This window comes from Hippocampus comes, unplaced genomic scaffold, assembly GCF_001891065.2.
Source record: "Hippocampus comes isolate QL1 unplaced genomic scaffold, H_comes_QL1_v1.1 scaffold53, whole genome shotgun sequence".
Taxonomy (NCBI): Eukaryota; Metazoa; Chordata; class Actinopteri; order Syngnathiformes; family Syngnathidae; genus Hippocampus; species Hippocampus comes.
This window is the reverse complement of record NW_017805707.1, coordinates 169,819-193,510: the sequence shown is the minus strand read 5'-3', so window position 1 is coordinate 193,510 and position 23,692 is coordinate 169,819. Positions and strand designations below refer to the sequence as shown.

At 47.8% G+C, this 23,692-nt stretch overlaps 4 protein-coding genes across 11 annotated transcripts; 2 read left to right on the top strand and 2 right to left on the bottom strand.

The window, feature by feature from the left end:
* The first annotated feature begins 1,032 nt into the window (after positions 1-1,032).
* LOC109523662 (lysine-specific demethylase 7B) lies at positions 1,033-14,093 on the top strand. 3 transcript variants are annotated; one of them, XM_019882967.1, is made up of 18 exons: positions 1,033-1,216; positions 6,235-6,320; positions 6,404-6,521; positions 7,896-8,056; positions 9,246-9,387; positions 9,459-9,645; positions 9,731-9,893; positions 10,429-10,516; positions 10,589-10,695; positions 10,784-10,875; positions 10,955-11,041; positions 11,152-11,424; positions 11,496-11,623; positions 11,763-11,899; positions 11,966-12,060; positions 12,181-12,293; positions 12,375-12,709; positions 12,780-14,093. In XM_019882967.1, the coding sequence occupies exons 1-18, from the start codon at positions 1,119-1,121 to the stop codon at positions 12,866-12,868; spliced, it is 2,499 nt and encodes an 832-aa protein (XP_019738526.1). In that variant the 5' UTR covers positions 1,033-1,118; the 3' UTR covers positions 12,869-14,093. The 3 variants fall into 3 exon arrangements, with proteins under 3 accessions (XP_019738526.1, XP_019738524.1, XP_019738525.1); XM_019882965.1 differs by having other exon boundaries at positions 1,051-1,216; positions 11,969-12,060; XM_019882966.1 differs by lacking the exons at positions 1,033-1,216; positions 6,235-6,320; positions 6,404-6,521 and adding exons at positions 6,825-7,479; positions 7,563-7,680.
* Positions 14,094-14,125: 32 nt separating this feature from the next.
* Positions 14,126-14,908, bottom strand: ndufb2 (NADH:ubiquinone oxidoreductase subunit B2). 2 transcript variants are annotated; one of them, XM_019882980.1, is made up of 5 exons: positions 14,833-14,908; positions 14,671-14,758; positions 14,426-14,570; positions 14,267-14,342; positions 14,126-14,201 (listed from the first exon to the last, which is right to left on the bottom strand). In XM_019882980.1, exons 2-4 carry the CDS (start codon positions 14,754-14,756, stop codon positions 14,268-14,270), a joined length of 306 nt encoding a protein of 101 aa, XP_019738539.1. In that variant the 5' UTR covers positions 14,757-14,758; positions 14,833-14,908; the 3' UTR covers positions 14,126-14,201; position 14,267. The 2 variants fall into 2 exon arrangements, with proteins under 2 accessions (XP_019738539.1, XP_019738538.1); XM_019882979.1 differs by having other exon boundaries at positions 14,671-14,883.
* A 328-nt stretch (positions 14,909-15,236) lies between these two features.
* On the bottom strand, positions 15,237-16,995 carry LOC109523666 (dnaJ homolog subfamily B member 9). Of its 2 annotated transcripts, none has more exons than XM_019882975.1 (3): positions 16,897-16,995; positions 16,373-16,620; positions 15,237-16,179 (listed from the first exon to the last, which is right to left on the bottom strand). In XM_019882975.1, exons 2-3 carry the CDS (start codon positions 16,587-16,589, stop codon positions 15,743-15,745), a joined length of 654 nt encoding a protein of 217 aa, XP_019738534.1. In that variant the 5' UTR covers positions 16,590-16,620; positions 16,897-16,995; the 3' UTR covers positions 15,237-15,742. The 2 variants fall into 2 exon arrangements, with proteins under 2 accessions (XP_019738534.1, XP_019738536.1); XM_019882977.1 differs by having other exon boundaries at positions 16,373-16,639; positions 16,897-16,980.
* Positions 16,996-17,378: 383 nt separating this feature from the next.
* pnpla8 (patatin-like phospholipase domain containing 8) lies at positions 17,379-23,647 on the top strand. Of its 4 annotated transcripts, none has more exons than XM_019882970.1 (11): positions 17,379-17,440; positions 17,632-17,779; positions 19,432-20,301; positions 20,374-20,523; positions 20,713-20,864; positions 20,927-21,021; positions 21,097-21,268; positions 21,342-21,399; positions 21,561-21,755; positions 22,183-22,378; positions 22,589-23,647. In XM_019882970.1, the coding sequence occupies exons 3-11, from the start codon at positions 19,447-19,449 to the stop codon at positions 22,861-22,863; spliced, it is 2,148 nt and encodes a 715-aa protein (XP_019738529.1). In that variant the 5' UTR covers positions 17,379-17,440; positions 17,632-17,779; positions 19,432-19,446; the 3' UTR covers positions 22,864-23,647. The 4 variants fall into 4 exon arrangements, with proteins under 4 accessions (XP_019738529.1, XP_019738530.1, XP_019738528.1 ...); XM_019882971.1 differs by adding an exon at positions 18,054-18,104 and having other exon boundaries at positions 17,425-17,779; XM_019882969.1 differs by having other exon boundaries at positions 17,425-17,779.
* Positions 23,648-23,692: the final 45 nt, after the last annotated feature.

Genomic DNA, 23,692 nt, shown 5'->3' with positions numbered 1-23,692 from the left:
CTCCACATTAACACTTATCACTATCTAAAACATACTGTTAAATTATCACTGAGAAACTTTTTAACGCCTTATCGATTATAATATTCGTGGCAGTTGCCGAGTTAACTTTTTGGACCAATTGTACGTGCGGCATTCACTCCGTTTAGCCACGAGATGGCGCTGCTCATGCAGTAACGGCGTTTGTTTTGACGGCAGTGAATGAAATACACTCCCAATACCCCTTTGTATCTTAAAAGCTTTTTGGGACACAAGCTGGACATATAAAATGAGACTCAGTGATGAAACGAAATAACCAGTCTCATGTTTGCATGGCATTTATTTAACGAGTACATTTTATTTTGGGATGCTTTTAAAGGGGATACAAGGCCTGCGTGCAGATTTGCACGGATGGGCGTGGTGGCGGGTATGGGAGCGATCAGGCTGAGGGCCTGAGGGTGGTCGGCGGTGCCCCCCGCCCCAAAAAAAAAAAATAGCTATTCACCGCACAAGCACTTCGGGCATGTCAGCCACGCTCCATGGTGACGTAACGAGAGGTGGGCGGGGAGGTTGATTGTCTCTTTCGTGCTTGTCTGCTGCTTGTAATAAAGCAAACCCATTACCTCTATTTGACACACGTCAGGATTTCTTTTTCATTGCGCCAAGTTGTCGAAACGGTTGCATATCATGTATAATGTCAGAATATCTTTGTTGTCTAAAAATTTAGAATAAGGGGCTTGGTGATAGTACAGTTGACGGAATGTGATACCTGCATTCTTGATTCCCTCCCGTGTGAAATACACATTAGTATTGTACACTTTCTACATTTGCGTTTAAATTGCTTTATTTTGTATTATCTTTTGTATTATATATGTACTGCTTGTTCAAAATAATGTTCAAGCTATCAGTCAATCACTATTATGTTGTAAAGTGCACTTTAATACACGGATGTGGTCATGTCGACATCATTTCGTCGTTCCTCTGATGGAAAAAGTTAAAAAGATCTCTTTATGTCGTGACAACAGGGTTGCTTCCTCCGGCAAAGCTTCGGGTTCTCTCGGCTGCACTTCGGCAATTTCCGCCGAGCGGATTTGACTCTCCGCCCCGCGATCATTCCTGCGTTGTTTGGGGACAGTAGCAAGATGGCGGCCACCCCGCTGTACTGTGTCTGCCGGCAGCCCTACGACGTGAGCCGGTTTATGATCGAGTGCGACATCTGCAAGGACTGGTTCCACGGCAGGTATGTGGGCTAAGGTGTCCTCCCTCGACCCAGCTCCCTTTTGAGGGGACACACACCCCGAGTTTGTTCGGGAAAGGCGACGGTTCTCTTAAGTGTCGGACCGGTAGCTAAGTTAGCTTAGCTTTCGGGGGCTTTAAATGGTCTATTGACGCGAGTTGATCTTACAAAGTGGGCTCGTTTTTCCTTGAAACCGCATTGTTTGCTGTCGGATTGGGCTACACGCGAAACGACATTATGTCGTGTCTAAAATTCCGCCTTTAGTTAATGTGAAAGACAAAGGAGAGGTTTGACGCAAGTAGTTTTATTCTCCCAATTCGTGGGTCGTCTTATGTGTTGTCTATGTGTTGTCAGTCAACGCGACGTGTTTGGTTTAAAAAACGATCTATTCTTGTTCTCTTTTTTTCTGTTTATTTTATGTAAACGCTTCGCCGTCTGAATCGGGATATTCGAGGTGATGTCGGCGTACTTTTAAATGCATTTACATCGGCACGCTCCTCGAACAACTTCCTCCATTGTTAAACGTGGCTCCATCGTATTCTTGTTTTGAACAAAAAATGTGACACGTTTTTGGGAACTATCGTCCTCGTGACGTTGCGTTTCGAGTCCCCCCTTTGACTTGAAAGGCGACATTCGAGAACAAGGACCTTGTTATTATGGTGGCGCTTTTGATTGACAGCTTGAGAAATTTAAATCCCTTTTTGAGGCACATGGCCGAGGGGGCCCCTAGAGGCCGAATTTGGAACTGCTTATGAGAAGACCCCCCCTCAAGTCAGCATATTTGGGGAACTTGTTACATTTGTGTGAATACTGACAACAGTGCGACGTAGCAATACTTTGTTCGTCCTCGTGCTTTTAATGAATAAAACCACAAATATTCATGTTAAAATGCAAAATATAAAAAAGTAAGCTGGTAAAAGTTTAATTCAGTCGAAAGTCACTCATACAGTGAAGTAAATTTGCGTTTTTGTAGAGTTTCCTCCGTGCTCCTTGCAAGTGTTTTCATTTTGCATTTGCGTTTTGGACCGTTTGTCCAATCGAGCCGCCGTGTATTTGAAGCTCAAAAAAAATTATAAATCACAAAGTTTGGATGTTCGTGAGGCAAGTTACATGAATGCCAAAAATCACCAATCATGCTCAAGCTAAAATTTGACATCTCCGATTCCCCTTTATGACATGATTTAGCAATAACCGGTGTTTTAGACAGCCTTTTGCCAGCCATTTCTCAGCAACTTCTGCTTCCACGCGTCATGTTAAACAGTGCTAGTGATGTTATCAGTGCTGCCCGTGAGTCATTGTTACACAACTTTATCGCGTATGTGTGTCACTGATCCAAGTTCAGTGGCGCAAGCCTGTAAAGCTTGTCCTCACCGTCGAGGTCACTTACTGTGGCTGTGTGGCCCAAAAAATTGCATCACATGTCGTCGTCAGGATCTGATATTGTGCCCACTGGCTTGCTGTGTTTTGGTGGGGGCTGGGGGAGGGCGCGCATCACCATAGCAACACTTTGGGAAAACAACAAAGCACTTTCTTTGAAATGACGGAAGTGATTGTGTAATGGCATGAAGTGCGCTGCCAAAAGAAATCGAGGCCGCAGAATCTGCGAGGGCGTGCCAACACGACAAAAGGAGCATCCGACCTGGACAGAAGCAGCAAAATTTGACATTTGAAGCCTTTTCCCCTGAGGAAGAAACCCAAAAGAAATGTGGGATACTCTCCCGTCTCCCATCTGAAAACCGCTTGTGTTTCGAGACTGCTACGCAGGCGGGACTTTTTTTTCCCCAATCTGTGAAGAGTGCACACAGTTGGAGCATAACAAATCAGATTTTTAAAAAAGTAATAGTGCGTTATTAGATAAGATAATACGCAGGCGAGGTGCAGCTATGGTTTTTATCCATGTGGGGTCGCCGTCCTCAAGTTCTACTGTAGTATTTGTGAGTGGAGTGTTTTTAGCTTTGAAAGCTGGTGAATGACGTGGGTGTCAACAACCGAGTGCAGAGTTGTCTGGCACTTGTGCGCGTTGAGTGACGATGTGAGTTGATGCCATCATCAGCTAGTGTATGAAGGTGTTTTTTCTGACGCGTTTTTCTTCCCCTTTGTTTAAGCGATTGAAAGTGCACCAGCAGCTGCATCTATTCTGGACCACTTGCCGGCATGTTTACAATCTAAAAAGCTGTGGCTATATAGCATTGGCTTACATGGACGTGATACCTTGGTGATGGTCATCGACGTGCTTTTTCCACTTTGCTGTCCTATTCAAAAAGGCCGCACCAAAGGAAGATGGATGGCCTGCACGGCAAAGATTTTTGGTGTTGACGCTAAATAAGCGGATGTTGAGCCACTGGGGATCGTCCAGGTAGCTGCTGTTAAAAAGCTGTGTTTACATTCATTAACGGGGGCGGGAGACCGCACGAGCCCGCGCCTGGGGGTCAGATGAAGCCAGCCCAGTGAACCTCGTCCGGGTCCCCCTAATGTGGGCGTAAGCGCCTCCCCCGTGCGGCATGCTTGTTTCGAGCTTAAAATAATAGCCGTGCCCGCCTCCGGCCTTTTGTGCGCCGCCGCGGACAATGAAGCCTTCTCACAGCGCCGGCTAATGAATACGCCACACAGGAAGGAGGAGGGCCCCTGATGACGGGAAGTGGATGCAGTCCAAGCCGAGCGCTCATCTCCGCTCGCTTAGGCAGACCTCCGCCGAAGCACAACAATCACGAAACACGTTCATCTGATTCGTTTGATCATTGAAACAGATCCATAGTTTTGGGGGCGGGGCATAGATACCACAGTGTGGATTGCAAAATACATTTTTATCCAATTTATATTTGGTCCAGACGGCACTTAAATGATTTGTTGATGCGCATATTTGTCTTTTTAAATAATATTTAGATATATATATCATAGTTCCATTACAATACGGATTTTGTAACCTTGTAACACAGTCATTTAATGTTGTCATGTGTCCTGTTAGATGACGCCGCCCATGACGGGCGATGCAACACGTCGTCATCGTCTCGTGGGAGGCAGGAAATGCTTGCGCCCCCTCACTTCCCGAGCCCAATTTTCTCTCCCGGTGTGGGTGGCGCTCAGAAGGCATCCTCTTCCTTTTTCCCGCCGTGGCGGAAAAGTCAGTCGAGGTCGCTCGCTGGCGCACTCACAGTGCGTGTTGTGTGAGAGGGAGTCATGCTTTCCTGCAAGCGAGCACATGGTGGAAACATGAGCCTGATGCTGCAGCCAAGCGCCGCGAACGTGTCTTTCCAAGTCACGCGCTCGCTCGCTCGGGTGGGCGGGGAGGAGCCGGCACATCTGGCCTCCAAACACGCCCATCCTCAGCGCACGCTGACGCGCGAGTCATTTCAGGACACGTCTTCATGCCCGCGTGCATGGCAAATGTCAAGAATTCACAGTAGCCCTGCGCTTCCTGAGCACTTAATGGCCCTCCCCGCACTTTGGATTTTCTTTTTACACTTTCCCGCAAGTAGATCAAAGCTGATAGCAGGCACAGCCTTCCTCCCATCTTGCGCCACCACGCAGCTCGGACCAGCTCATACTGGCACAGAGTGACTGCCGCGCTCTTAATCTTATTTTGTGTTGATCACAAAATGCCTGGAGGCCGAATCACTCGGCGAAGGGAGGCAAGCGGGAGCAAGCAGCTATTTTGAACTCGTAAGATGGAAGCCATTTTAGGTCAAGTGGGGACATCTTGCCTCCCGGTGTAATCCGGCTGCAAAAAAAAAAAAAGAGTCCTGGAAACACATTCGATGCTTCCTATTGATGAGGGAACTCATATGTCCTCTCTCATATTTGTGAATTAATTCTGTTTTGTTTGCAGTTGTGTCCACGTGGAGGAGCACCATGCTGTTGATATTGACGTTTACCACGCCGCTCGCTTAGGCAGACCTCCGCCGAAGCACAACAATCACGAAACACGTTCATCTGATTCGTTTGATCATTGAAACAGATCCATAGTTTTGGGGGGCGGGGCATAGATACCACAGTGTGGATTCCAAAATACATTTTTATCCAATTTATATTTGGTCCAGACGGCACTTAAATGATTTGTTGATGCGCATATTTGTCTTTTTAAATAATATTTAGATATATATCATAGTTACATTACAATACGGATTTTGTAACCTTGTAACACAGTCATTTAATGTTGTCATGTGTCCTGTTAGATGACGGGCGATGCAACACGTCGTCATCGTCTCGTGGGAGGCAGGAAATGCTTGCGCCCCCTCACTTCCCGAGCCCAATTTTCTCTCCCGGTGTGGGTGGCGCTCAGAAGGCATCCTCTTCCTTTTTCCCGCCATGGCGGAAAAGTCAGTCGAGGTCGCTCGCTTGGCGCACTCACAGTGCGTCTTGTGTGAGAGGGAGTCATGCTTTCCTGCAAGCGAGCACATGGTGGAAACATGAGCCTGATGCTGCAGCCAAGCGCCGCTAACGTGTCTTTCCAAGTCACGCGCTCGCTCGCTCGGGTGGGCGGGGAGGAGCCGGCACATCTGGCCTCCAAACACGCCCATCCTCAGCGCACGCTGACGCGCGAGTCATTTCAGGACACGTCTTCATGCCCGCGTGCATGGCAAATGTCAAGAATTCACAGTAGCCCTGCGCTTCCTGAGCACTTAATGGCCCTCCCCGCACTTTGGATTTTCTTTTTACACTTTCCCGCAAGTAGATCAAAGCTGATAGCAGGCACAGCCTTCCTCCCATCTTGCGCCACCACGCAGCTCGGACCAGCTCATACTGGCACAGAGTGACTGCCGCGCTCTTAATCTTATTTTGTGTTGATCACAAAATGCCTGGAGGCCGAATCACTCGGCGAAGGGAGGCAAGCGGGAGCAAGCAGCTATTTTGAACTCGTAAGATGGAAGCCATTTTAGGTCAAGTGGGGACATCTTGCCTCCCGGTGTAATCCGGCTGCAAAAAAAAAAAAGAGTCCTGGAAACACATTCGATGCTTCCTATTGATGAGGGAACTCATATGTCCTCTCTCATATTTGTGAATTAATTCTGTTTTGTTTGCAGTTGTGTCCACGTGGAGGAGCACCATGCTGTTGATATTGACGTTTACCACTGTCCGAACTGTGACGTCCTACACGGACCCTCCCTGAGTGAGTGATGCCGCTTGTCGTCGTTATTCAAAAAAAAAAAGTATCTTGGCTTCAACGTCTCTTTGGGTTCGGGGGCTTCCCAGTGAAAAGGCGAAACAACTGGCACCGCCACGATTACACGGAGCCCGACGATGGAGCCAAGCCCGTGCAAGCCGGCACCCCCGTGTTTGTCAAGGAGCTGCAGAGCAGGACCTTCTCCAGGTACGCGTCCAGTCGCAGGCTTCATTCACATTGCTGTAAATGACTGATTGTGAAAGAAAACAACCTTGTCGCAGCTAGCACGGCCCAATAGATGATATCGGAAATTTGAAATGAAACCCGAAAGCTTTCAACTCCAAGTTGAGGGTGTTAAAAAAAAAAACAAATTGTCCAAATGTTGACATTTGCCTTTGTCTGTGTCGCTGCACCGCTGGCAGCTGCGAGGAGGTGGTGATGCGCATGAGCACATGGTGGAAACATGAGCCTGATCCTGCAGCCAAGCGCCGCTAACGTGTCTTTCCAAGTCACGCGCTCGCTCGCTCGGGTGGGCGGGGAGGAGCCGGCACATCTGGCCTCCAAACACGCCCATCCTCAGCGCACGCTGACGCGCGAGTCATTTCAGGACACGTCTTCATGCCCGCGTGCATGGCAAATGTCAAGAATTCACAGTAGCCCTGCGCTTCCTGAGCACTTAATGGCCCTCCCCGCACTTTGGATTTTCTTTTTACACTTTCCCGCAAGTAGATCAAAGCTGATAGCAGGCACAGCCTTCCTCCCATCTTGCGCCACCACGCAGCTCGGACCAGCTCATACTGGCACAGAGTGACTGCCGCGCTCTTAATCTTATTTTGTGTTGATCACAAAATGCCTGGAGGCCGAATCACTCGGCGAAGGGAGGCAAGCGGGAGCAAGCAGCTATTTTGAACTCGTAAGATGGAAGCCATTTTAGGTCAAGTGGGGACATCTTGCCTCCCGGTGTAATCCGGCTGCAAAAAAAAAAAAAGAGTCCTGGAAACACATTCGATGCTTCCTATTGATGAGGGAACTCATATGTCCTCTCTCATATTTGTGAATTAATTCTGTTTTGTTTGCAGTTGTGTCCACGTGGAGGAGCACCATGCTGTTGATATTGACGTTTACCACTGTCCGAACTGTGACGTCCTACACGGACCCTCCCTGAGTGAGTGATGCCGCTTGTCGTCGTTATTCAAAAAAAAAAAGTATCTTGGCTTCAACGTCTCTTTGGGTTCGGGGGCTTCCCAGTGAAAAGGCGAAACAACTGGCACCGCCACGATTACACGGAGCCCGACGATGGAGCCAAGCCCGTGCAAGCCGGCACCCCCGTGTTTGTCAAGGAGCTGCAGAGCAGGACCTTCTCCAGGTACGCGTCCAGTCGCAGGCTTCATTCACATTGCTGTAAATGACTGATTGTGAAAGAAAACAACCTTGTCGCAGCTAGCACGGCCCAATAGATGATATCGGAAATTTGAAATGAAACCCGAAAGCTTTCAACTCCAAGTTGAGGGTGTTAAAAAAAAAAACAAATTGTCCAAATGTTGACATTTGCCTTTGTCTGTGTCGCTGCACCGCTGGCAGCTGCGAGGAGGTGGTGATGCGCATGCGCGGCGTGCAGGTGACGCCCAAGTACCTGGAGCGCTCGGGCTTCCGCCACCCCATCGCCGTCACCGAGATGGAAGGCCTGGGCCTCAAGCTGCCCCCGCCCACCTTCGGCGTGAGAGACGTGGAGCAGTACGTGGGTAAGATGCTGTCGAATAGCCTTTGCGGTTACGGGAAGAAAATCACGGCCGGCCGGCTAAGTGGCTAAGTGGCCACCTGCGTGTCGGTAACGCATTTCCGGGCCCGTAGCTGATTAGATGTGCGGCCTCTGTTTTCGCCTGCAGCTTGCTGACTCCTCTTCCAAGTGTGTTAGCTTGCCCTGCCCTGTTGTGTGGTGTGGATCATTAAGTTCACATTACTGCTTGTAAACCCCCCCACACTCCACTGACTTGGGAACGCGAAGCACAGGTGTTAGCGGCAGACACCCGGGTGTCGCGTTACATATCTTGAAGCACTCATGTCCCACAACTTGCCCATCCACGAAACCGCCTCTATTGTGACTTCCAGGTTTATGGTCTCGCTATTTCGCAGGTTGTCTTTGAAATTTGAAAGAACAACAACAACAATAATTCTGAAATCCTGCTTTTTACACCTACAGAAAATGACAGCCTTAGGTTTAGTTTAAAATGGTGTATATTGTGAGAAGTTTATTAGTTTGGAAAAAAAAACACAAAGTGACCACGACACTGTTACTGTTTTTACAATATTTTCATGTCATCGATTGCTGTTACTCTCACTGTATTTCTCAACGTGTGTAAATTTCACTTATTGCGGGTGAAACATTACACTATAGCCTCGAATTTATTATGTTTTGAAAGATCTGTGTAGATGTAGACTAAGTCTTCGAAGAACTTTCCAGTGAGGCGCTTGTCTGACACTTGTCTTTTTGGCATTCCAGCTGCTGTCTGTCATCAGATGCAGGCCAGCTGGGCTGCACGTGTGCGTATTTGTGTGTCTGTGTTTGTGTGTGTGTATGTGTGTGCGCGCGAGCGTGGGTCTGTCTGTCTGGCAGGGCATTAAAAGGTGTGTGTTCTCAGGGAAAGTTGAAGAAGCAGCTGCAGAACCCTATGTGTCGCCCTGGTGTGATTTGTAGCATCACAGATGTTAGCCTCCATCTTTTGCTAGCGTTTGTTTAGCCTCGGCAGTGTAAAAAGATGGCCGCCACATGCCGCTCCGTGCATGTCGTTCCTCCCGCTCCTTCCTTTGGGACTCGCTGGACATGTTTGATGGTCACACTGGAGAGTCTGTCATACCTTGGAGGCAAATCAGTGTCTTCGTAGCGTCTAGTCTGCCTCTCAATGACGGCGTAATGCCTTGCATTGACCGCAGGCGGCGACAAAGTGATCGACGTGATCGACGTCGCGCGGCAAGCCGACACCAAGATGAAACTCAGCCAGTTCATCAAGTATTTCACCGGCCCACATCGCCCCAAAGTGCTCAACCTCATCAGCCTGGAGTTCTCCGACACCAAGTGAGTTCCGCTTCCCAAACGGATCGTCGTTGCTCAGTCGTGCCAATTCAAATGTTTTTGTCTCTCTGGAGGATGTCCAAGCTGGTGGAGGTGCCCGACGTTGCTCAAAAGATGTCCTGGGTGGAGAACTACTGGCCGGACGACTCGTTCTTCCCCAAGCCCTTCGTGCAGAAGTACTGCCTGATGGGCGTCAAGGACAGCTACACCGACTTCCACATCGACTTTGGCGGCACCTCCGTGTGGTACCACGTCCTCTGGGTGAGTGGGACACAGGGACGTATTTGGACACGTCGGCCCGCTCGAGAAGAGGAAATGAACGTTGTGGTGTTGTGGTCTCCGTCAGGGCGAGAAGGTCTTCTACCTGATCAGGCCCACGCCTGCCAACCTGGCGCTCTACGAGGCCTGGAGCTCCTCGCCCAATCAGAGCGAGGTCTTTTTCGGGGACAAAGTGGACAAGTGTTACAAGTGCGTGGTGCCTCAGGGAACCACGCTGCTCATCCCAACAGGTACAAATGTTTGGAAACTCTACTTGTACTTCAGAAGAATTGATACTTTTTTTTTTTTTTTTTTAATGTTATGTCATCGTCATCCGCGAACGTTACAAAAATGAGCAAACCTATTTTGACACAGAAAGGAGTAGATGTCACTTTTCCAATGTAGGAAGTAAAAAAATTGTTTTATTAAGTAGGCTTCAGATACATGAGAAATTTATGGAAGTAGAGAGCAACCAAGTATTCGTATTTGGCCAAAGGTGTCAATCAAAGTGTCAGTGGCGCCAACTGCTAAATTGTCCGAGGTTGGAATTAAGTGGGAGCGGAAGGTCAGCGGGTCAGGCTGTCACACCCACACACCCAACCCCCCACTCAAATCTGCTTTCTCTCACGTAGAGTTGTTCAAGGAAAAGCTGTTTATCTCCATTTGCGTGTGCGTGAAGATAATAGTTGTACAGAGTGCGGATTGTTTGGATTAGATAATGCCCTGAGCAGGCTGGCACTGGTTCACATCGTAGTTGTCATCCTAATGCTGCGGCGCCCCCTGCAGGCTGGATCCACGCTGTCCTCACCTCTCAGGATTGCATGGCGTTCGGCGGCAACTTCCTGCACAACCTCAACATTGGCATGCAGCTCAGGTAAGAACGCGCCACTTTTTAACAGTGGCTTTGATTCGTGATGACTGAGTGACGATTTGCTTTGTTGGTCAGGTGTTACGAAATGGAGCGCCGTCTGAAAACGCCGGACCTCTTCAAGTTCCCTTACTTTGAGGCCATCTGTTGGTATGTGGGCAAGAATCTTCTGGAAACTCTCAAAGGTGAATTTGGCGATTTGTAAAAATGATATTTGATTTCGCAAAAGCAGTTGAAACAGTGAAAGCAATTTTTATTGTGGTCCACCATCAGAACTCCGAGAAGACACCTGTCCACCTCCGACGTATCTCACGGAGGGCGTGAAGGCTTTAATCTGTGCACTCAAGACATGGTTGAAGAGAGAGGTTAGTTCTCGCCACCGTGTTCCTCCGTAGCCCACACACAACTTTTTTTCAGCATTTCTTGCCTTGACGTCTTGTCCAGGTGACTCAGCCCAACAGCGAGGTCCCCGACAACATCAGGCCAAATCATCTCATCAAAGAGCTCACCAAGGAAATACGACACCTGGAGGTCAGGTTCAAGACAAGACTATAACAATGCCATCAGGCATATTCTTTATCCTCTGCAAAGAGTGGCCAATATTATTGTGGCTTAACTCAGAAGTACGTCTTGCTCCACAGGAGGAACCGAGTAACGGAGGAGGGGGCGTTGGCGTCAAGCCGCTCAAATCTCAGGGAAGCATCTGCGGGGGCGGCGGAGGATCCAACGGGTGCCCGTCCACTCGTGCCACCCTGGAGCGTCTGTGCCAAGCGCGGCAAGCGAGGCGGGCCGCCCGCCGCCTGCGGGAGCAGCAACAGCAGCGGCAGACGCCCCGGACGTCGTCCAACCTGGACATCCTGGAGAGACACACCAGGGAGGTGCTGAGGAGGCTGGAGGTGGGCCCCCTGGAGGAGGTGAGGGAATTTGGTCTTTCTTGTCCCACGATGCCTTTGGGCGGCTCTGACCTGTTATCTGCTGTTGGCAGGATCCGGCGTTCTGCGCCAAGGTGCGGGGGAAGCTCAACAAGGCGTCGACGGCCTCGGCCGCCGCTGCCGCAGAATCCTTGGAGGAGAACCACCTCAGACTCATGCTGGTCAACGGCAGGATCATACGGTCAGAATACTTTCATATGCTTTCCTCCATTAGAGGTAAATATGTTGGACTTGATTAGTTATTGTTATGGTTTTAAAAGATGAGTAGCACCTTTTATTCCATTTCTTGGTCATGATCTCGATTGCTATTCACCTATCAGGGATATGAGGCGGCCCGCGGCTTTCCCGGTCAAAACGGAGTCCGAGAGGCACGTCACCGCCGGCGCCAACAAAAGCACCGACATCAAGTCAGACCGGATCAATCGGGGGCTACACGCCGACGCCCACAAAATTATTGGTGAGCTACAATGATACTGATTTATGTCAATCATTTTGTGTCTTGACACTTTTTTTTTCTGCATAGCAGATGTGGAGAGAGTGAAAACCGAACTCAGGGAAGAAGTGTCGGGAGACACGTGTGCATCGGATGTAGATTCGGACAGCGATGCCCCCACGCAGGTATGGACATATCTAATTGGGTCAGAAAGTATGGTGGTCATAGAAGGACATTTGCCAGCTAATTCCTTTTGCTCGAAAAGGACTAAAGAGCGAATGGTCAGTAAATTTCTGTGTCTGTAGCTCAAAGTGTCGCCGCTGTCGTCCTCTTCCGACGAGGACTCTGAGGAAGAGGAGCAAAGGCAAAAAGGACACACCATCGAGCTGGACCAATCTCGCCAGAAACCACTCAAACGGTAATTAGCCCTCACAGGACGGACGACCATATTTAGGTGGCACTGCAGGTAAATGACACTGTTTTCTGGCTGCCCCCTCAGAGAACGTCCTACCTCACCCAGCACGGAAGAAGCCATTCAGGGGATGTTGTCCATGGCTGGCCTGCTGTGCCCCGCCAAGCCGGAGAAGGCAGCCTCGCCCCAGGAACCGTGGTGGTCCTCCGGCCCGGCGGGGCAGCGGGGCCCGGCGCCCCACCAGCAGGGAGTCGCCAGCCCCATGGACAGCCAAGGCAACAGCAGAGAGGCCTGGGACAATCAGGGCCTGCCCAGCCCAGAGCACCATTACCAGTACTGTGACCCCAACATGTCGCCGCCCCTGCACCCCTCCAAGAGGCACGCCTCCAACCCCCCGCCCGTCAGCAATCAAGCCACAAAAGGTGTGACAAACAATTCATCTGATACATGTACGCATAGATGTTCTTTGTTTTCATTCTTCTTTGTTTTCAGGCAAACGTCCCAAAAAAGGCATGGCCACCGCCAAGCAGAGACTCGGCAAGATTTTGAAAATCAACAGACACAGTCGTGTTTTTGTCTAAGGAAAAAACAAAACAAAAAAAAAAAGACACTTTTTTTTATGAGCTATTTGGACACTTTTGTGCTTTTTACAAGTGAGACGAAGTGAAGAGGACATACGACAAAGGGTCATGCACCACTTCACGACAAGCACACTAACGAAAGGAAACTGAGGAGGAAGGGAGCGACTGCGGGCATTAAAATGGAGGATGAGGACAATGAGGTTTACCAAACAACTTTTGACGCCAGGTTGTGATTATTTCATTTTTTTTTTTCGGGGTGGCAGATTTCACAAATGGTGCTCATGCTTTGTAAGTCTCACCAGCAATAAAAAAAAAAACTCTTAAGGGCGGCAGCTTTTTTCCCCTTTCCACTTCTTCCTTGCTTTTGATACAAGCTTATCGCTGCCCCTTGTTGGTTTGAATAGGAATCTTTCACAAAGAAAAAGCTCATGGATATTCTGCTTAATTTATTTCTCCTTTTGTCTGATTTTTTGGGGATGTATTTATTAATGAAGAGATACAATTTTATTATATTTTGGAGGTTCTTAATCTTTGTTTTTCTGTAAATGTGGTGTGTTTGCGTTGTTGTGCTCGTCATCTTGTTGTGTAGCAGCTGATTTACTAATTATCAATTCTTATTCTCCCCGTAGCCAGTGTGGGTTTTTTTTTTGTTGTCCTGGGCCATGTGCGACTAGAACGGGTCTGTTTTTAATCATCAATCCACTCGTGCCACTTAGTATTCTGAGCCACTGTGGTGCCGAGAGGTTGTGAGGAGCTTAAAATAGTGCTGATTTTCACAGTTGTTGACTCAGGGAATGATGCCATGAACAGAATCAAAAGCACCAGCCACCTCACAAATGCGGATGCTCTCACGTTTTCATGTTTGTTTTCGTTTCCCTGCTGTTGATTCTTTCAAAACGCATTGCTCAGTGTTATTGAGTCATCCCAAAACAAGTAGCTTTAAGCTCTGCTCAGGTTGACGTGCACACAACCCGCGAGTGACTTTCAGCACACATGCTTGTAATTGTTCACGTAGCCGCCGCTGTCGCTTTCCTTCCTGTAGGTTTGTTAAATCCGCCGCAGTCCCTTTTTTTTCTTTCCCTTCACTTTTGGCATTTGTGTTCAAAGTGTGATGGGTCCCCAATTGCTTACGTTCTGAACAACAAATGAGATTCAAACACTGGCAAGCTGACACACTGTTTCTGCATTTCAAACAATTGCGTGTAAATAAAACGAGCAAAACTAAGTGGAAAGGCTCATTATTGATGACGCATGACAGAATGTTAGAAGATTTATTGTATGTACAATGACAACTTCTGGGGAACAGTTGTGAGGTGGTGTCACTCTGGATGAACTGCAAAGAACAACAAGGTAAGCGCAATGAATATTAACACAAATTTTGAATAGGTGCAAAATCACCTTATTCTTCGTCGTCCGCTGGAATTCCAAGCTCCTCATCTGTCCACTCTGAAGCATCAGGCCAAGGAAAATGACCCTGAAGCAGAACAACACACTCGTCACAGTCCCTGGGGCCACAGGAGGAGATTGCACCAATGTGATGATGCTTTTCTCGTTTACCAGGACCGCATCCGGGTCGTGCCACAAGTGCCAGAGGATCCAGAACCACATGGCACCGCTGATCAACTCCGACTGGAACTTCTGGTTCCTGGTGAGTTGAGGAAATTGCCTGTACTGCGGCTCGATGTGAGGCCCGCCGCCTGCCCTACAATATCAACACACACACACAGGTGAGCCCGTCAACAACTCCATTGTTGGGAACGACTCGTTAGCATGCTAGCATCAGAGGCTAGAGACGTACTCACTTTCTCGTCATTATCCTTTGTGGACCACGTCTAATAAGCCGAGTTCCACCCCGGAGGACGCCCAACATCCTCCCAAAAGAAGACATGACTGTAAATAATAGCTATTTTCCAGCATATGCGGTTTAAAATGACAAATAAACCAAAATCAGGCCGAGGAGTCACCTTCCCGAGTCAACAGAAGGGTGCTCCTCCGTCAAGGCCGCTGATTGGACAAGGGGTCGGGAACGGGATCACGTTTGTTGCCGCGCGATGATTGGCTGAATGAGAAAAGCGATTTTTAAATGTACATAGCGCCCTCTAGCGAAACTAATGCAAAACTGCAGATTTGTTGAACGCTTTCCCATTCAAGGGTTAAGCACCCTTCTCCCACCCTAGAGCTATGAATTCCAAATTTATTTGAACTTTTATTATAATTATTTATTCTATCATTATTTTAGTCCTTCATTAACAACAGGGTGCCACGTGTGGTCAGCGGTTGTTGACGTTAGGGACGTTTGTGTTGTAGTGCCACTTACTTGCAAGTTTACTGTCCAAAAAAATAAATAATTGCGCACACAGATGAAGAGTAACATGTCCTATTGCAACTTTTTTATTCCGTGTTCAAACATTGTCCAATCAATTCACACACACACACACACACACACACACAAAGTGCAGACATTTAGACAATGATTATTGAAACAGCACTGTCTATGCAAAACAGGGAACATGAAGAGCAAAAAGTGCTGAGTATTGCACATGATCAACTTGAGGTTTTTGTTTTTAACAAGAAAATATCGAAAAACATCTCCAGCAAAATATAATAGTGCTTGTTTTTTTTTTTTTTAATTCAAATGTGTGTCTTATTCAGTCCCGGCTTGTTCACAAAGAATAACACCCCAGTGCAGCTTGTTGAAGCAAAGAATCCACGAGCTTATGTCGATTCCTGAGCAAGTAAAGAAGCTGACCTAATTGGAAGTGACTGGAAACCAACTTTGTTCCTTGAATGTAAATCTCACCAAAAGCCACGCTATAAATTAGCATTCAATTTCCAAACTAAATCCGGCAGAGCCTTGTGTGTCTGTTTCCCCACTCAGGAGCAGTCGGTGAAGGTGGTCACCATGTTGCCCCTCCTCTGCGTCACTGTCCTGCAGTGCTGCTTGGCTGAGTGCTGGAATCTGCTGTCACTTCTGGTAGTGTGCGCGTTAAAGGAGAACATCTTCTCCAAGTCCTCAAACATGTCATCAAACAGTCCGCCTTCTCCCTCTCTTCCTCCGAAGGGCCCTCGCTTTTGGTTTCCAGCTGCCTGGTGGAAGAACCTCTTCTTGTGGGCTTGATGATGGGAGTGGAAGTGTTGGTGCCCGCCGAAAAAGTCAAAGTCCTTGAAGATGTCGTCAACGTTGAACGACCGGTAGTGCTGCCGGAAGTTGAAGTTGCCACTTGCTCCTCCGCTGCCACCGTGCGGCCCCGCGCCATGGCCGAACTGGTCGTACTCCCGACGTCTCTTGTCGTCCGATAACGTCTCGTATGCTGAGGTAAGGCAAAGGGGAATTTTACTTTTCAATAGCTTGTACAGGATTATCCGCGTCTCTGTTAAATCAAACAATCAAGTCAATCTTTTATCAGTGTATGAGAGCCGTTGTGAATTTTGCCGAATTGTGACGCACAATTTTTCAGAGGGACTACAACATTCCTGCTCCTCGGAATGCAAAGAGTTACTTACCCTCAGCTATATCTCTGAACCTGGCCTCGGCATCCGAGCCCTTGTTTCGGTCCGGGTGGTACTTGAGAGCCAGCTTATGGAAGGCCTTCTTGATCTGGCGCTCCGAGGCATCTCTGGGCACCCCTAGGATGTCGTAGTAGTCCTTCTTGGCCAATATGAACTCGGAGATGAGCAAGATGTGAAAGGCGAGCAGCAACATGCACTGCACCGTGGCCATGACTGCCTTGGGGCTCCTTTTTGTTGGGCACCTTTTGCGGACGTTGACAACTTTGTTAATAGCACGTTATACTTTACATTTAGAAAGCGTGCAAACGGTGTGCCTAATAAAGCACTAATCAAGAAGAGTCACGGCCGACTGTTTCGAGGTACTTTTAAAACGTCACCGAATCGAAACCTTTGACAGGCACAAGAAAATGACAACTCGCCCTTTTAAATGAAAAGGACGTCTCACTTTCCGAAATCCCACATCAAGCTCTTTAAACTGTAGTTAACAAACAGAATCAATATGATTAAATGTTGATTACCTGGGTCACCGAAGAGGCCGGGAACGCTGCCGAAAGCTGACAGCTCCAGCTGATACGAAACCGCAAGCTAACGTTTGTTGACGAAATGCATTCCAGAGGCCGAACACCACGAGTCGAAACGCTATTGGACCATTTCGCAGACGTATTAACTCAAAGCCTTCTGATTGGTGGAAGATGTCCACGTAGCTTCAAGCTAAATTAATCAGGAGTATGTTTTCGAGTACTTCCGGTTTCGTTTTACAGAATAGACGTGTCATTTTACAGGCGGTCGGTATTATATATTCCAAGATTTATACTGTAACTTGGATTGTTAATCTGCGTTTTGCTTTCATTCGATAGTTGAATTAGACATTAAACTGTATGAATTTCAGTATAAAACTGGTTATTTTCTAAAACTTTTGGTTCTTCAATCAGACTTGAATTGCAACATTTGTTTGAATAATAATGAAAGTCGGTCGCGTATGTTTTGGGAAACGATGACAATACACTGGAGCTCAGTCAGCAGAGTTGAGAGGATTTGTACACTACGCAGACACTTGATTAGGTACCTTTGCACAGATGCTGTTCATGAGTTTTACCATCATTGGTTTTCAGAGAGGTTATAACTTTCTGTGACTAATTCGATTGCTATGAACAACTGGATTCATCAACACAAGTTGCGCATTGCTTGACTCAACGCAATCTTGCTTTCTATAATGTCCAACAGCCACTTTTCTGTGAATTCAGTCTCCCCAGGTGTGTGCTTTAGCCTGTTGGACTCCACGACATAGTGCACATCGATAGGCTCCGTTTGCGGTCCAACTCTGGAAACGTCCATCACGAAGTAAACGCCAGCAGCAGTGGGGATGGGCATCTGCGGTGACGGGGTGCTGAAGTTCGCCAGGTAATGGTACGACGTCAGGTCCTCCTCTTCGGTCCAGTAGAGAAAGTCCAGGCTGTATATCCATCTTGGATTCAGTTGCCATGTTTGGATAAACTGCATAATCTGCTCTTTGCCAACTTCCACTGTGAAGTCTTTGGCAGCCACCCAAAGCATGTTTTTATTTTTTTAAGTCACTCAACAACAACGGCGAATGACTCATTTGCATGGTGGAAAAGTATTAAAAGTTTTAATATACTCGTTGTCGATGACATAATGATTTAGTTTTTTTTTAAAGGGTCAGCACGTGACGTTTCGGTCTGAACATTAGGTTGATTCTATCATTAAGGTAAATCAACCTGTTGTTACGTATCTGTTCTTTCGGCTTCTTCCATTAGTCTAGCGATGCGCATTGCGAGATTACACAGAAATATGTCATCAAAACAATAAGAAAACAAAGAAGAACAACAGCTTGAAATGAATATCGTGTCGGTTAAACCACATTTATATTCGAATGTTTTTATGTCTATCGAATCTATATGTTTTGTGCAAATATTACGCTGTAGCATAAACCATATCCGAACATGCAAATATTTTTTTCTTTTGTGAATGCGATTTAAATTCATGCTGCCCCGCACATACGCACACTATTTTTTAAATAATTTCGTTATTTTTGGAACAAAGGAAGCTCCGTCTTTTACGTAATTTCCTGTCCTTTTCCTGTTTTCGAGTTCAAGCGCTAACGGTGCTAGCAGTGCGGCACCGAATGAATGATTTTCGTTTGTTATTCTATCAGGTAATTGCCAAGTTTTTGCTCTCTTGTGTGTGTAATTTTGGAACCGTTTGCCAATGCGGTTTAACCGTCTTTTGACAGTTTAACTGTGCGTTTCCATTCAGTGTCCAGAGTTGACATGATGACACTCTTGTGTTTTTTTTCTGGTTCCAAAACCGACATTCAGTATTGTCAAAATTTAATCGCTTCTCTTAGCGCAGCCTTCGTCTCAATAATGTCAACGAGCCATTTGTCAGTGAAGCGGGTCCTGCCCGGCGTGTGTACCAACCTATGAGACTCCACCACAAAGTGGACATCGACAGGCTCAGTTTGTGGTCCAACTTTCGATACTTGAACGGCGAAATAGACGCTCGCCGTCCCCTGAATGGGCCTCTGCGCGTTCGGACTGCTGAAGCGAGCCCGGTAATGGTAGTAGGTTTGATGTTCGTCTTCTGTCGAGCAGAGGCAGTCCAGACTGTAAATCCAGAGGGGTTTCAGCTCCCATGTCCGAATATACTCGGCAATCTGCTCTTTGCCAACTTCCACGGTAAAGTCTTGGGCTGCGACCCACTTGATGTGGTCTTCGGGTGGGCCACGCTCCCTCTCGCGCAGGATTTTTACAAGTTCACTCGACTCGGCGGGTAAATTAAGGCGAGATGGAGTACGCTGATCATCCATATTGACAGGTTTAGTCTGTCGTCAAAGAAAGCAACCGACGGCTTTCGTTTGCTTGGCCTGTTTCCATGACTACCAAGATAATTACAAACGTGGCAGAGCCCCCTATTGGCATTTCTTGTATTACAACAAGAATTTCTATTACTAAGTACTGCAGAGTTTCAATTTTTGGGCTGTATTTTGCTGGATGGGAATTTTTAACCCCTGTCCTCTCCACTCTTGATCTCAGTGAGCTAGCAGACGCATGTCGCGGATCAGGACCACACTGGACAGCGTCACCAAGGCAGTAGGAAGCACCGAGCTCATCTCCAAATTCTCCCGTCTCAAGCCAGGCAACGCTGTGGTGAACGGCGCCCATGCTGAAAAGGTTTTGGTCACAACGAAGGACCCGGATGTCTCGCTGCCACCCGAAGTCACCGTAGGAGATGCAGGCGGTGAGAAATGTGTAGCAGAAGATGACAAGAAAGAAGCGCAAGTTGCAGAAAACCCCTTTGTCGCTGCCAAGGGTTCCAGTGCCGCTTTTGAGGTGTCTCCCCCCGTCTCGTCCTTAAAGCATACAGCGCAGCTCTTCCATACAACCAACATGGACGAGACATACAAGACCTTAGCCCAGCACATCAACAGTTACTTTGGCATGGACACGCACGGGGAGGAAGGAGAAGGCAAGCGCCAGCAATACAGTGAGCCTTTTCCTCCCAGAAGTGCCGACCATTTCCCAGTTTTGGCTCCAGCGGCAGCGTCCAAGACCATCGATGCAGCTCCTGCCCCACCTCCATCTGAAGACCTCAGTCACCCAGAAGCTAAACTTCCATTTGACTCCACCGCAACAGAAAGCACAGCTCCATCCGTTGCGGTTTTACCCAGCTCCCCCAAAAAAGGCTTCACCCACTATCTGTCTTACCCTCGTCCAAGTGTTCAAGCTTTTGTGGGGAATTACATCGCTCCGCTGGTGCCCAAATTCCGAGGGGATGTCAAAAGTGTTGAGAAAGACAAGCTCGCAGCTGCCAGTGTAGTGGAGGCTTCTGTGGAGGACGTGGAGAGTGAAGATCAGAAGGCCGATGAAGCCAAGCAGCAGCAACTTTTGGCTCAAAGGGAGAAGGTAATCAAGATAATGCAATTCTTTGAAGGGCTTTTCGTGCAAACTTATCATGCATTGTGTATTGCTTTGCAGATAATAGCCAGGGTGAGTGTCGACAACAGAACCAGAGTGCTTGTGAAAGGCTTACAGAGAGTTAACGACATCCAGCTCCTCACCAGTCGTGTGGAGGAACTCAGCTGTCACCTGCTGGAGTTCCCCGAGACGCGTGGCGTGGCCATCAAGGTGAGCAGGAATCGTTTTGAAAGTGTTTTCAGCGCACATTAAACCAGCTGGGGCCCCAAAATTGAACTCTGCGGTACACCGCATGGCAATGGGCAGAGCGGGATTCAGAGCAACCGAGCGTAGCACAAAAAGTTGTCTGCTGTTTAGTTTTTTTGCTTCAATTCCAAACTGTGTGTGTTGATTTTACAGGCGAAAGCTATACCATGCTTGCTGCGTTTGCGTCAGGCCACAGACCTCCGTTTCCAGGCTGCTGTGAGAGAGTCACTGGCTCTGGTCGGCTATACGAATCCGGTGAAAGGCAGAGGAATCCGAGTCCTGGCCATAGATGGAGGGGGGACAAGGTATAAAATGGAATCCTCCCCCAACTCTTCTCAGTAATTCATTTGTTGCTTTTTGCACACAGAGGACTACTGGCTCTGCAGACCCTCCTCAAACTGGAGAACCTGACGGGAAAACGAGTCCACCAGCTTTTCGACTATATCTGTGGAGTCAGCACGGGTATTCTGTCATCATCCCGACATGCATCGTAAAATATCATCTTGCCTCAATCGGCTTCTCGTTGTTTGCTTTTAGGTGCTATCCTGGCTTTCATGCTGGGGATTTTTCAGATCCCTCTCGAAGAATGCGAGCAGATGTACAGGAAATTGGGCTCGGACGTCTTCAAGCAGAACGTCATCGTCGGGGCCGTCAAGATGGGCTGGAGCCACGCTTTCTACGACAGTGAAATTTGGGAAAACATCCTCAAGTTTGTTCTTAAGAATCTTTAATTTTGCTCAAATTCCGAGCCATCTTGTCCGAAATAATTTTCTTTTCTTTAGGGAACGTATGGGTGAGGGCTGCATGATAGAAAGTGCCAGAGATCCAAACTGTCCCAAAGTAAGTAAGACAATTTGGGCACACTAGTGGAACAGCTGTGTATTGAAACTAACACCACCACCAGGATTGCACAAGATGGCGACAAAGTATTAATTTTCCTGATATAAAAAAAAAATATCTATATTTATATATATTCTCTCAGTGTTCTATTTGTCCACCAGGTGTCAGCGGTAAGCACCTTGGTGAACAGGGGCCTGCCTCTGAAGGCCTTTGTGTTCAGGAACTACCGGCTCATGCCAGGAGTGAGGTCACACTACCTTGGAGACTGCAAATACAAAATGTGGCAAGCCATCAGAGCGTCTTCTGCAGCGCCAGGCTACTTCCAGGAATACGTCCTTGGGAAAGATCTCCATCAGGTATGGCAAAGAGCTCAGGCGCTTGTGGCAAAGCAGTTTGGATGGCGACTGACATGACAATTCAAAGTGTTAGAACCACCCTAAGGCTTATTATTTTTATTATTTTGTACTCTGAAATTTCAAGATGTCTAAGCGAAAGATAAAAATCTTGAAAATTCACTGCAAGTGTTTTAACCGCCCCCCCCAAGTAGGCGGTCATGTCAGAAGAACGATTGCGAGCGCGCGACTGTAGTGCGCCGCATTCCACACGGAACCGAGTAGCATTTCATTGATGATTTAAGCAGCCGCAACCGCCCACCACTCTCGCACTCCTACTCTACTTTTCAACACAAAGGGCGATATTCGCCAGCATGGGACATTCTGTCAGAGTTGACATTTCTGTCCGACCGAAGGTTCCTAATGATCTAAACTCTTCCTCTTCTTCGAGGATGGAGGCCTCCTGATCAACAACCCCACGGCATTGGCCATCCACGAGTGTAAATGCCTCTGGCCGAATACGCCGCTGCAGTGCGTGCTCTCTCTGGGTACCGGGCGCCACGAGGTGGCGGGAAAGAACGGCACCACCTACACCAGCCTCAAAGCCAAGCTCACCAACGTCATCAGTAGCGCCACAGATACAGAAGGTACCACGGCCCAAATCTTGTTTTGTATTCAACTAACGTGGCCCGGATTTCACTCTGAGTCATTACACACGTGGACAAAATTGTTGGTACTCCTTTGGTAATGAAGCGGAGGGGAAAAAAAAACAGTGTGGTCACAGAAATAACGTCTTAGCTCAATAAAGTTTGCCTTTTCGAGTAAAATCCACGCTTCCCCGTCCATTCATTCTTCAGAAGTGCACACCATGCTGGACGCCCTCCTGCCTCCGGACACCTACTTCCGCTTCAACCCTCACATGAGCGAGGACGTGCCGCTGAACGAGAGCCGCGTGGACAAGCTGAACTTCCTCATGGACGAGGGCGAGCGCTACCTGGAGCGCAACGACGCCAAGCTGCGCAAGGCGGCCGGCGTGCTGACTCGGGAGAAAAGCTGCATCCAGAGACTGGGCGAGTGGGCCAAGCTCAAGGCGGACATGTACGATGGTCCCCCTTTCACCTCCAAACTCTAACTGGTCCGCTAAGGTAAGATGACCCCAAGAGTTTGTTGAGGAGTCAAAAAAAAAACAAAAACAAAGTTGTACAGTACATTTAGTTGGCGTGTAGGTAGTTTGGCAATGAATTGTTTCGATTCCTTCATAACTTGAAAAATGATTTTAACATAGGCACGAGCGCGGATTGACCATCCATGTTTACAAATTAGGATTAGACGTGTGTGGCCGGAAGGTGCAGGCTCAATTCTTTTTGACGTGTAATGAAAAAAAGAAGGCCTCCATAATCCATTTGAATCGTGACAATATTGCACATGACATCATTGTGATTGCTTGTTTCGAACACCAAACGGGGAGGGGAGCTAAAACCCTCATGCACTTTGGAAGTGTTCATTTTTAACCGCTAGACCTGTAAATAATATTTGATCTGGTGTTTATTTAAATCAGAGTTGCACTTTTAGGCTTTTTCATATTTTTTCGTTATTTGAGCCACAAGCTTGAGGGTCTTTTTTGACAGTTACCTGCTTCGCGCTCTTATCGCCAGGGGTGCACACGAGGAGACACCTGCTAAAATAATGTGTTTAGCCCATATCTTGTGGAGGTGATCAAATATTGTGAATGCAGAGTTTTCATCCCGCACTGGAGTCGATTCTCTTGTTTTTAATGAGTTTACAAGTGTATGGCAGTTATTCACTCTGGCGGCCTTATTTAAAATCATTCTTAGTGGGGACAAAAAAGCCCAGCTGTGCAGATTTTGGCAATCCTTAAATCCCATCATCGTCACTGTCAGACCTCATGAAATAAACTCGTTGTCATAAATTGGGGCAGACGTTTGTCATCTTTGCACACG

Coding starts and splice junctions, on each gene's coding strand:
- LOC109523662 (XM_019882967.1), top strand. CDS start 1,119: ATGGCGGCCACCCCGCTGTACTGTGTCTGCCGGCAGCCCTACGACGTG. Junction 6,522..7,895: donor CAGAGCAGGACCTTCTCCAG/GTACGCGTCCAG, acceptor CACCGCTGGCAG/CTGCGAGGAGGTGGTGATGC. Junction 12,061..12,180: donor ACAGCGATGCCCCCACGCAG/GTATGGACATAT, acceptor CTGTGTCTGTAG/CTCAAAGTGTCGCCGCTGTC.
- ndufb2 (XM_019882980.1), bottom strand. CDS start 14,756: ATGTCTTCTTTTGGGAGGATGTTGGGCGTCCTCCGGGGTGGAACTCGG. Junction 14,571..14,670: donor CAAAGGATAATGACGAGAAA/GTGAGTACGTCT, acceptor TTGATATTGTAG/GGCAGGCGGCGGGCCTCACA. Junction 14,343..14,425: donor ACGACCCGGATGCGGTCCTG/GTAAACGAGAAA, acceptor GTTCTGCTTCAG/GGTCATTTTCCTTGGCCTGA.
- LOC109523666 (XM_019882975.1), bottom strand. CDS start 16,589: ATGGCCACGGTGCAGTGCATGTTGCTGCTCGCCTTTCACATCTTGCTC. Junction 16,180..16,372: donor GTTCAGAGATATAGCTGAGG/GTAAGTAACTCT, acceptor GCCTTACCTCAG/CATACGAGACGTTATCGGAC.
- pnpla8 (XM_019882970.1), top strand. CDS start 19,447: ATGTCGCGGATCAGGACCACACTGGACAGCGTCACCAAGGCAGTAGGA. Junction 20,524..20,712: donor CGCGTGGCGTGGCCATCAAG/GTGAGCAGGAAT, acceptor TTGATTTTACAG/GCGAAAGCTATACCATGCTT. Junction 22,379..22,588: donor TAGCGCCACAGATACAGAAG/GTACCACGGCCC, acceptor TTCATTCTTCAG/AAGTGCACACCATGCTGGAC.